This window comes from Crinia signifera, chromosome 1 (genome assembly GCF_055691185.1).
Source record: "Crinia signifera chromosome 1, ASM5569118v1, whole genome shotgun sequence".
In the NCBI taxonomy this organism is placed as follows: domain Eukaryota; kingdom Metazoa; phylum Chordata; class Amphibia; order Anura; family Myobatrachidae; genus Crinia; species Crinia signifera.
In genome coordinates, this window is record NC_139217.1 from 95,413,939 (window position 1) to 95,426,747 (window position 12,809).

The 12,809-nt window shown below is 39.8% G+C and overlaps 1 protein-coding gene across 18 annotated transcripts in view; it reads right to left on the reverse strand.

Moving 5' to 3' along the window:
* TENM3 (teneurin transmembrane protein 3) overlaps positions 1-12,809 on the reverse strand; it is a 2,716,013-nt gene that overhangs the window by 104,178 nt on the left and 2,599,026 nt on the right. For 11 of the 18 annotated variants that reach the window (XM_083170719.1, XM_083170736.1, XM_083170731.1 and 8 more), the window contains 2 exons: positions 8,797-8,817; positions 7,752-7,898 (listed from right to left, as the gene is read on the reverse strand). In XM_083170719.1, the coding sequence (XP_083026845.1) occupies positions 7,752-7,898; positions 8,797-8,817 (168 nt within the window). The remainder of the gene's footprint in view (positions 1-7,751; positions 7,899-8,796; positions 8,818-12,809) is intronic. The other 7 variants (XM_083170741.1, XM_083170743.1, XM_083170734.1 and 4 more) reach the window with 2 other exon arrangements.

Here is a 12,809-nt window from a genome sequence, read left to right on the forward strand (position 1 = left end):
GTGCTCCTTTGTGTCCGAGATCGGGCACACCGTCTTGTCTACACAGCTGTGGAAATAGAAACAGCAACATTCGGCAGAGAATGGTCTCACGGAGCAGAGCTTAAGCTGCTATTGTATATGTCAGCGAGAGAAAAATACAAGCGGATAGTTCCAATTTGAGGTTCCACTGTTTAAAAAGATATGTGACTGTCTGTGACGGATCTAACCACACAGGGAAATGTGTTGGCGTGTCAGTATTCTGCAAGAGCCAAATTAAATTAAACACTTACACGAGTCCTTGCTCAGAAGCTGATATAGTGTCGCCGCGGTAACACATCATCACTTACTTTTGGTCGGATGTGAATTAGATGGTGCAGAGTTTAATAACTATTATCAGTATGAGCATCAGCAGGGCTGTGTCAGCAAGAGTGATACAGACCTGTCATACGCCTACTAATTTCACTTACTAATATTCTCATTCCAAAAGGCCCCTGTCTGATACGTAGCCATCTGAAACCGCTATGCCGGCTGATGGTTTTAGCACTATAAATAGAAAAATGTAACAAAAATTATCGAAACCGCACTATAGTTCTCCGATGAAATATAACAAGACCGCTTTAGCGTGACATCAAGTGGTACCTGCAGAAATGTCTGTCAGATATAATAATGCCTGCAACTTCCTACCCTGCCGGCATGCAATCACACAGTGACGGCCATGTTTCCAATTCATGGAAATACGAGATATCCCTATGGGCCTTCTCCTAAAGTGATATAAAGTAGCACTTTATGATTTATTACAAAATAAAGTTCACAAATTCTCCTGGGCAAGGCTGGGGATGTTTCCAGGGGGAAAAATACTTGCATTTAGTAATTCATCTTTGTTAGTTTATAAAAAGCAAATGTACATCTGGCATGTAGTGTGTGGGTCATAAAAACTGCATGAGATTGACACATTCAGAACTAATCAGCTGGAAATGCATTTTTTTTACAAGCCTCTCTGCTGACATCAATCAGTGGAAGGATCTCATTTTCGCCAGCCAAGATGCAGGGACATACTGTTTGTTATTTTTGTGTGGAGTTTATCAGCAACTTGCCCAAGCGAATGACGGATGGTTATGAATCTGGCTCTGTATAACTGGAGAAAACATTTCTCATTCTTTCTCTTCACGTCAGTAGCCTCTATTATCTAGTATAACTAACAGAAAGCACTCGCTGGCCTGGCTGAGCACAAGTGGAACTCTGCTTTGGAATACTGCTAGGTCATACTCCATTTATTTAACCCACGGGGATGGAATGAAAGTACCGTGGAACAAAGGGTTGCACACATGAGACTAGAGAAATTAGTGTTTTATACATATATATAATTATATTATATATATATATATTTCAAAGATAGGTCGGCACTCTGGTTGTCGGCTCCCCGCACCGTGTTGCCTTCCCAGCCATGATAGCACAAGGTAGAAGAAGAAAAGGGCAGCACTCACGGGTTTGAAGTGAAAAAATCTTTAGTGCAAAAGGTGTCACATAAACATAAAGGTTTATGTGACACCTTTTGCACTAAAGATTTTTTCACTTCAAACCCGTGAGTGCTGCCTTTTTCTTCTTCTACTATATATATATATATATATACACACATACTGTATATTATATATATATATATATATATATATAGAAAGATGCGGTGGCGGCGGCACTCAAAATAAGGACACAGCAGGCAAATATACCGACGTTTCGAGACCTCTAGGTCTCTTTATCAAGGTGCATGTGAAGACACATGCACCTTGATAAAGAGACCTAGAGGTCTCGAAACGTCGGTATATTTGGCTGCTGTGTCCTTATTTCGAGTGCCGCCGCCCCCGCATCTTTCTACATACTGTCTGCATCACAGACACACGGAGGGCACCGACTTATGTGCTTGTTCCCTCGGAGGGATAAGTATACTGCCATACTCTGTGGAGTGCCGACCCCAGGACATTATATATATATATATATATATATATATATATATATATATATATATATATACACACACACACACACATATCCAGAGAGGCGGCACTCTTTCTGGATACAATACATTGGGGTTCTTGGACCACCTGGGAGGGCTCCCCAGCAAGCATTAATGCAGTAAGTGCAATTGTAACGATTTATCTCTGTGCCGGACTTCCATGTTTGCTAGATAGTTAAATATATATATAGATAGATAGATAGATAGATAGATAGATAGAGTACTCAGGCTATATGTTGGGAAATTTAATTTTACACCAATTTTTTGGGGTACATTTAATTACAACAACCCCCCTCCCCCCAATCAAAGTTATTCACATTCTTCGGGTGAAAACACATAGGATCCAGCATAAGTTCCCATATCCATGTGCTTTTGCAATCCTGCCCGCAAAATAAAAAAGTCACTTTTTAGGGATTTCACTTTGTCTGCTTCTGGGCCAGGTAAAACATTTACCATGGCTAATTGAATTTTCCCCATATTCTGTGGACATTAGTAGTCACTTAGGGGAAATTTAACTAATATTGGAGTTCTATTCGAGGGCTATTGCTATGGGCAACCAATCAGATACTATCTGTTATCTGCTAGAAGGTTCTAATTAAATAAGAACTAGATTCTGATTGGTTGCCCATAGCAACATCCCACGTGAACTGGAACTCCCATCTTAGTAAATTTCCCCCTTAGAAACTGATATTTCCACACATTTTAATAATAATCGTTGATGTATCAAGCAGTAAAAAGAGAGTGGAGACGTTGCCCATAGCTCCCACTATTTGCACCTGTCCCTGCATATAATTCAGTTTGTGTCCCACTGTGTATGTATTCACAAATGTGTAAACATGTTCTTACTGTACTCAATTTACACCCAATCCCAGAGATCCTGGTAAAAGCGGACATCAGTGGCAGGATCTGGGAAATCTGCCTCTGAGAATATTGTAATTACTAACACTTACATAGCACCAGCATATGCTATTGCACTGTTTTAGGCATGGGCAGAGTGAAATCATGCAGCATGCATAGGCTGGCATAAACTACTGCAGTATGCTCTATATACGGATCCATCATTTTTCATACCATTCCATGTTTCAATGGGGCAGATGTATTAAGCCTTAACAAGAGATAAATGCAAGTGTGATAAAGAGAGATAAACGTCCAGCCAATCGGCTCCTTACTGACTTTTTTTAAACACAGCCTGTAACATGGCAGTAAGGAGCTGATTGGCTGGAGGTTTATCTCTCTATCACCCTTGCATTTATCTCTTGTTAAGGCTTAATACATCTGCCCCAATATGCTATTTCAATTGACGTGACCCCATGCCACTACTGTATATACTGAGCTGTGATTTGTACACACATCCCGGTAGCATAACTCTTATTGGTTGTAATGAACTTGGTGAGAGTTCATTATGGCAGCAAAATAACTGTACTTGATTATAATGAGCTGGGTGCAGGGATGGGTATGGGAGCATGATAATGCTATTTGGTTGTTGTGAGCTTGGTGAAGAGGTGGATAATGCAGTATAGTAATAAAATAAAAACTTTCTGCAGGATATTGACTCTATCTCCGGTTGTTGCTAGTGGATGAAATCTGCCTGAAATTCTACTTAGGAAATATGTTCCCACTTCTGGATACAGGATTCTAGAATATTCCTGGCTGTATGTACCACAGCCTGAATATGCTGGAACAGCGGTTTGTGTTTTGCACCTTATATGACCCAGTGGTGGGTGATGAGACACTACAGATTCCAACCCACCTAGTCCTCTCTCTGTACTCTGCTTCCCTGGCAGAACTCATCAATTCCTCCGGCCTCCAGTACCATCTCTTTGCCAACATGCAACAATTACTGTATATTTGTCCTCTCCCATTACATGCTCTCTCAAGTACCCAACTGCCTCTCCGCCATCTTCTTTTGATGTCTAAGCGCTCTCTGACACTCAACATAGACAAAAAAAATAATCTTCCTCCCTTCCAGGGTTTCCCCCTACGTATTTCTACATCACCGTTGACAACATAATCATCTCCCCTGTTACCCAACTCTACTGCCTTCGTGACCCTCTTGATTCCTCCCTCTCTTTTGCACCCCAGGTTCAATCTCTGGCTACTTCCTCTCAATTCCAACAACGCACCATCACTCACGGTTCCTCTCCCAGAATGCTACTAAACTTATTATCCACTCACTGATCATTTCTCGGCTCAGATCTTCTTTTATCAGCTTAGAAACGCACAAACTCTTTGTAAAACAGATAAGAGCATGCTGCATTGTATTGGTTTGGTATCCTGTATTTTGTTAATTATGCAACTTTAATGATATTTGTATTTTCCAGCAGAAGTTGCAGCTGATAACGTGACCTGAGATTTACAGGGCAATCTACACTCTGCAGTAGACTTCATGTGTGTGGATATATTGGAAATATTCTAAAAAGGAAAAAGCACCATAGATATACATTTGTAATGCTCAATCCTCACTTGAATGTCTCAGCAGATTTGCCCTGATGATTGCTGAGTGGTACTTAAAGTGTGCCGGTAGCACAAGGCGCTTGTTTAAGTAATTGTGCCGAGACACAGCTGCCGACTTATGGCAGGTCATTGGGTGAATCTCCTGGAAGTTTTGTGGCCCCCTGGAGTTTCAGGAATGGCTGCAACACGTATCATGGAAATGCTTTGCAGGAGCAAATTGTACTTAGGAGATTGGAATTGAAATAAATAAATCCCCTCCTTACAAAGGCATACTTATATGCTGAGCAGAATCCAATCAGCAGCAGCTACAAATAGCCCGAGCTGTAATCACTAACAACACTCCAGGGCTGCTTAAATAAGATACAATATTCCTGTTCGAAATGCCTTTGAGTGGCATAAATGCCAAAGTGCACAGTATAAAGGTACAAATGTGGCCGGTGAATGCACAAAATATTGTAATACTTTTGGGAAGATTCGAAGTTTATAAGTGTTGCATTTTTCAGTAGAAGGTATTAAAGAAACCCGCAGCTTGTTGTTTCTATATAATACATCATGTATTATACATGGCTGGAATGGAGGGTTTCCGGATGGAAGTAGACACTAAATAGGTAGCCAGCTAATATTTTGATGCCGTAAAAAGTTCAATCTTTGAAATGGACTTTCTGTAAGCCGACAGGTTCAAAATGTTCAACACATAAAAGGTTGATAAAAAAATGTTCATGATATTTCATTACTTTTAGGGGTTAGGATTCGGGCTAGGCTTAGACTTAAAGGTTAGGGTTAGGAGCAGGCATATGGGTTAGGGTTAGGTTACAGAAGTAAACCATTAGGGTTATGCACCAGGGAGAGGGTTAGAGTTAGGCAATAAGGGGGTGTTATGCACCCCAGGGAAGGGTTGCAGTTAGGCACCAGGGGGAGGATTAGGGTTAGGCACTAAGGGTTAGGGTTAGGTTTAAGGTTAAAATAAAAAAAAAATGAGTCTATAATTTACATGTTGATCCAAGGCTATGTTGACCACTTAATTGTCATCCTTTTGACCCTGTTGACCTATTTACTGTTGACTATAAGACTTCATATTAACAGTCTATCTACAGTATATACAGTCCATATACTATTGGTGGACAGTGGTACCTAGTAATGTGCCCTCACAGTTTTCCACAGAAACCCAACGAAAGTGCCCTCGTCAGTGAGGAGAATTAGCCTTGCAGCAGCAGCCTGACACTGCAGGTGAGAGGAGAAAGTGCTATGTGCATGTGTGGCTAAGATACGTGCATGTGCAATAGAGATTTACAGTAGCCTGAGGTGGCTATGTAATACCCCAATAACTATACCCACATATAGTGTAAGTTTGTGGCAGACAGTAAATCTTTCACTATTTCCTAAACTGGTTGGTGGTCATTCTCCTCACAGAGGCCCTTATTCTAGTTGAATCGGACGGATGCGTATTTTCGGACAGCCATCGAGTGTTCTTAGCCCTGCCTACCATACGGATCGCTCACACCGTCCGAATGTGGTAAAACGCTGAGCGAACGGACCACGAGCGGATGTTTCATGCAAACACCTCCCTTATCTGTGTAAACCTCCCCCATCCTCCGATGGTCGCTGACCATCGAATGATGGACCGAGTGGTCAGGCAGACCAAGTGCTCCAGACCCCACGGACATTTTTTCGAACATGCACAAACACCAACCATCGGCCATCCGTCCTCATTCGGAGACATCCGATTCAACCAGTATAAGGCCCAGAGGCCTTTGCTGACAGGGTCAAAAGGTTGACACAAGCATTAGGTCAACATTGGGAAGGTCGACATTCAAAAGGTCGACATGGGTTTTTCGTGGTTTTTGACCCAAATGTTGACACAGTCGACTTGGACACAGAAAAAGTGCACCGTGTCTCCTCACATGGCTCACTATGCTCGCCATGCTTCGGGCATGAAATACCACCTGCCGGCACATGTCGGCAACAACAAAAAATGTGAAAACCCCATGTCGACCTTTTGAACGTAGACCTTCCCAATGCCGACCTAATACTTGGGTAGACCTTTTGACCCTGTCAACCTTAGCCATGTCAACTTTTTACATGTGTCCACCTAAGGCCTGTCGACATTCAGTGGTCAATCCAAAGCATGTTGACCTTAATGGTGTCGACCTAGTGACCATATATAATTTATACAGGGACATAGCACAGTCCTGGTTGTCTGAAGGCAAAAAGAAGTTCTCTGAGCTTAAGTGTTATTAGCGGACAGAAACCATAGGGCTATTTCACACGCTCCGGCGAAATCCCGCACGGCCAGGAAGCCGTGCCACACTAAGAAGTTTAGAATGGAGGGGATGGCGAATGCCCGGCAGCCGTCCCTTACAGTGGTGGAATCCGGCTGCAACCGGACAGCGGGGCCATGGCCGTCCCGTGTGAATAGACACAATAGTGTCCATTGACAACTACTTTGCACGGCATTTGGCCGTGCAGGATTTCGTCGTCCGGCAGGAGCCAGAGTGTGTGAAATAGCCCATAGCTAGGACATAATCATTCCCTTGAAAACACTGACAAACCACCACAGAGAGTCTGCTGCTAATAGGGACACAATATATAAATGGTGGAACCATCCACCAGATAGATGCACAGGGAGATATGAGAGATAGGATTTTACTTTAAGAAATTTACTATGATTTTATAAGTGGTGATTCATAGATACCGGAAAGAGTAACAATCGCCTTGTGAAATATACTGTTGCCAAGCAACTTTTCAAGTTTCGCATCCACCCACAGGGCCCACTGTAAGGTAAATTAGCAGTTATAGTATCTATTTTTCCTTTCAATCCAGGATAAATTCAGCACCATACAGCATTACAGATTCCCGGCATCCTTCTGAATTTCTATAGTATAAAATATCCTTCTAAAACCATTGGTTCATTACTCTCTAGACAAATTGGTGTTTTAAATGCGTTATGAACAGCACTGGAGTCCTAAGAAGTCCCAGGCATCACTACGGCTTCAATACAATCACATTCCCCATACAGCAGGTCAAGTACAAAGAAGTCAAAATAAGAACAAACAGCTTTGAAAGAGAAAAAGAATGCAGGAGCTTAGAGGCATTTGTTCTAAATGTGTTTATAAGCATTGGTTTTAAATTGAGCAAAAAAGAAATAAGGTCACCAGGGGCCACATCACAGTGTCTGAGATTTAAATGTAGCTGAAAAAATAGCAAGTTTCAGTTCTGTAACTATCGGTTTCATATAGCACTTAGGTGTGCTTGCAAAATGCCATATGCCCATCAAATAAACACATGTAAACAAAAAGATGCTTCATCTTACCTCCTTCATTGTCCTTACTGTCCGCACACAAAGTCTCCATGGCGACGTCGCAGCCCGCTCCCCTCCAGCCCGGCTGGCACACGCAATGCCATCCATTTTGGTCCAGGGTGCATCTTCCATTGCTGTTACAGAGTCCCGGACAACCTTCTGCCAAGACACAGACACAAGGAAAATATCAAGTGATTTGGGAATTCCACTTTTTTCGGAGAACAAAACGTAAGACACTTACAGGCCTTCATAAAAAAGCATAAACACTGTAACAACACATGAAGAGAAAGCAAATCACATTGCACACATCATAAACTCTTAAGTAGTCCTTCAAATTAGACGTATGAGATCTATTTAGCCTGGAAGCAAATGCTCCCACTGACCAGATAACATGACAGGTTTTCTAATCTCCTATTGTAGGATGCAGATCAAGCAGAAAGTAAATTATATATTTCTGCAATACAAGCCTTTGTTAGCCTTTTTCCTGATTGGACTATAACTACAGTACATGAGAAAAGAGGAGACATGGTTTCCTCACAGTTGACTACAAAGCTGTCCTATCAATGTTGTAGGCAATAGACCAAGGATATTATTTGACAAATTGTGTGACTGATTTGAACAGCCTCCATATTATCTGGTCTCAGGGTGGAAGTGCCTTCATGTGAATTTACAGTGCTTTCCATCATTGCACAAAGTACTGGCCAGAAGTACTGTACATAGTAATGACCATACTTTGCACTGAGAGAACATTCCTTTTATACATATGAAGCGGAAGCTGAGAAATAAAGTGAAGCAGCTTAGCAACTAATCTAACAGACATTGGGGGGAGTCAGGCTGCAAACGGAGGGGACAGGACTGACAGGATTTCCAACGTAACGGAGGTGCTGTGCGTGTGCGGTTTTGGATACTCAGGACGGACAAAATGAAATACCAGAGGGACCACAAGAAAAGACATTGATAAGACTGAACAAAAACACGGTAGTGACGTGCTTCAAGACATAGAGCAAGAAGTGAGGTTTTCTTTGTGACAGTCTCCCTAATGCTTTTGCATTTTTACCTTTATATCCTATCTTGTCTGCTTTTATGAGCAAGAAGGGAAAATTTGTGAAACAAATTACAATAATTGAATAGATCTGAGGATTAAAAAATGTTTCAAATGTCTATATGACAATACATATAAAAATGTCAGAATAAATGAAACAAAATATGAACAATAAATTTGTCTTTTTCTTGTGATTCAATACTTTTTACATTGAAAATTCAGTCCGGTACCTTGGGATGGTGAATACTAATGTTATTAAAAAGAAATCAAAATCATTACTCAACTACTATTCGTCCAGTTGGTTGGGGATGTTAAATTATGATTTTAATGCATAAACTATTTTTTTTTTAAATATGTCTGTGCACTAGTTTTTAGGGGTGAAATGTTAGAGTTGGTTATAAATGTATAAATAAAAGTGCTTATAGTTCCATGTAACACTTGACAAAGTTCTTTGTCATGTGCTATACAGGGACTCCCTGGCAACATCAGCAATTTAAGTTCTACAGTTACCCCTACTGTATGCGCAGGCTGGTTGAGGATACGGTGTTGCTAGGAAAATAACTTATACAGTATCACGCATCCCTGTGTAACGCAGAGCTGGAGGCTGGGAATGTGCATAGTGCACATACTGGACTTGCCACAACAAAGGTAGTCTTCCTGGCGGATGCCATGGCACAGATAACAAAGCGGAAGCATTTCACACATTAGGTGGACTTAAAGAAATAAATAAAATAATAAAATATCAAATTTTTAGTTTGTTTTTTAACATGAAAATCTAATGAAACTTCTAAGTAATCATTGAAGAGGCCAGGTGTTTAAAAATGTTATTAGCTAGTAGGCTACTGTATCAGACGTGCATATACCGTAAGTAGGAAAACTGTCCCTCTACTGGAAATTTGAGTTACTTTTACTATAGCACTAAATTTTTATGTGGTACAGTACATGAGGGCCTGCCTAGGTGCAGAAGGCTTCCTGTAGAAATATATATTTTATTGCAAAACTGTTAAAATACCTTTCCTGTACTGTAAACATACACACGGGACAATTTTTCCTTATTGTCTAAGCAATCTGTATAGATTGCTTAGAAATTAAGCACACATTGCCACCCCACCCCACCCCTGTGTGTATGCCCCATAGCCATGGCGATGCTCGGTCCCACGCGTATGTGTCTCCCGTTCAGATCTTTAGCACATGCAGTGAACATCTAGATCAGGCATTCCCAACCACGGTCCTCAAGGCACACCAACAGTGCAGGTTTTAGTGATATCCAGGCTTCAGCACAGATGTTTAATCAGAATCCCTCAGATACTAATTAAGTCACCTGTGCTCAAGCCTGGATATCTACAAAACCTGCACTGTTAGTGTGCCTTGAGGACCGTGGTTGGGAATGCCTGATCTAGATACATGTATATCACCTGCATGTGCCTAAAGAACACTGCGTTCCACACTGGTTAGCACAGATCGCTATCTGGGTATAGGGTAATGTGTGCTAAGCGATCTGTGCTAATTAGAACGCCCAGCACAAAAGTTAAAACACACATTGGTCCGTGTGTATGGTGGCTTTATCCACTTTGTTTATAGTACAGTAAATATATTTATACATCCTTCAGATACATTTAATTTGTAAAGTTTAAACTAATTTTAAAAGGCGATGGAAAGCATTTGATTTCATTTTACTAACAATAAAACCCCCCGCCTGCCAGTTATTAACAAGGATATTATGTCTCCCTGACTTCAGTCTAATTATTAGCAAAGTTATCTTTGCAAATTGGAGGGCAGAATGTGCTTAGCGAGCAATTTTTAAGGCAAGGTACTTTATAAAGCTAAATGTGCCCGTTGCTTTTTTTATTTCTTCCTTAAAGTGTGGTTCCTAATTGACTTTTATCCCTGCATAACTTGATACAAAATGTTCTAATGGGCTCCGTTTCCTCTGTATAATTAGGACTTTCAGAGACGAGAGGGCTGCTGTCTTAGTTAACCTGTTCAGTGGGGGACGTAACATGTGTTGTAGGTCAATGTCACATTAATGGGGAAATTATAGCACTGACATTTTTAAAGGTGTATTAGAAATGCATTAAAGTGAAAGTGCTCACCCATTCAACACTATTTTGGCACAGACATTTTGGCCTGTTTCACTTTTTTTTTTTATGGAACTGAAAATTGGAAAATCATACAGCAACAAAAGACACAATGGCAATTCTTGGGGAACATGCACACATGGGCCACATTTAAATTAGGGAAAGAGCGATGCAAGGGGTAGAGCAGCTCCAAAGATATTATTTCATGGCTGCCATCTTTAACGAGATGCTCAAATACTGTCTTGAGACTGTCAAATTCTTGGACCGTTAATTTGTTTAAAGACATTTTTCAAAACACTGTCTTTCTGCAGAAGTAAATGATAAATCACTTACAAATATGTCCAATTACCTGCTAGTATCTCTACTATCAACAAAAGCTGCCATCTTAGCTTTATTCCCCTTTTTTAGTTGTTATGATCAAAGAGGACTATAAGAATTCCCATTTTAGATGTATGTCTCTATCCCAAGAAAGGATGAGCTTTTAATCTTGCCATGTTTAAAGATGACTGCCTTCAACTTGCATTGCAACTTGCCAAAGTGACTTTGGAAGCATTGCCTAAGATCGGTCAAAACTACTTCACCGTGATCACAATTAAACGGAATAATACTGAATAAATAGACATAAAATGGTGGTGGGCGAGCACATTCAATTTGCCTTCAAGCTATTAAACCAATTGATAGTGTCTAGTAATCTAAGGAAATTAATGGAACTGGGTTATTGCTGCAACAATAATTCATAAAGATATCTGTATTTTATTTTTCATAGAGGGGGGATCATTTAATTTATTAAGCATCAGTGATCACACATGGTTATGATCAATTTCTGAATGATTTTGGACCAGTGCTAATAGCAAAATCTGCATTAAAATGACAGAATACTGTAAAGGGTTTTCTTTTACACAATACTGGTGGTGTTACATTTTATTGGAAGCTATTCCAATGCAAAATTCCATTTTGGGAGGAGACAGATTGATTTTTTTTTTTCAGTATCCATTGAAGAAACAAACTTTGACTTTAGATTTGAAGTTGTTGTTCTATATAGTATACAAAAGGTGTTCTTTTACCAGATTTTTAAATCAATAGGGCCACAGCCATTACTGACAAAAATCAAACCTAATGTTCAATACTACAGTATGTTTTCCTTTCAGAAATGAAATATTGCACTAAATAGCCTCTAGATAAGCATTATTATTTTACTAAACAAGAGAAAGGCTAGCGACTTTCCAATAGTATTTTTTTTTACCACCTATTATATTTTATTTACAAATCTCAAAAAATTCGAAATGTATTATTAATATAATAAAGAAAAATGTAATGAAAGAAAATCTACTGTAATTACAAATAAAAAGGGAATTAAATATAAACACTATTTTGTGTTTCTTGTACTGTATATTAGTTGACTGTTTAAAGAACACTAAAAATATAAGTGGTATTTTGTATTTATGTAAGCTACAGGTCCCTCCGCTCTCTCTCTCTCTCTCTCTCTCTCTCTCTCTCTGATTGGCTTACATAATTTGAAAGTGAATTGGATTGGGCTAAAATGGCATTGGCTGTATTGGACAAACAAGAAGGGATGGTAATTAAAGCAAAAATCGTACCATAATGTATCTGGTACAGTAAAGTCAGATTAACATAAATAAAATGGGAGTAAAGAAAAAAACAACCGGACATATTATGATAATCTATTTAGCTGATTGAGAAAGCTGATGTGCGGGTGGGGGGGAAGGAGGGGTACGTTACTCACATAAACACAGCTAGTACGGTTTTACAACTGGGAAATTATACCCAAACATTTTTAAATAATCCAGTAAACAGAAAATTAAGAACATTTTAAAAATGTTAAGGGCATGCATATATTTTTTTATACATAACAGTAGGAAGAGAAACACAATGCAGGGAAAAGAAGTTATCTTAATGAATAATGAATGAAGCTTGAATTTTTTCAGAGCA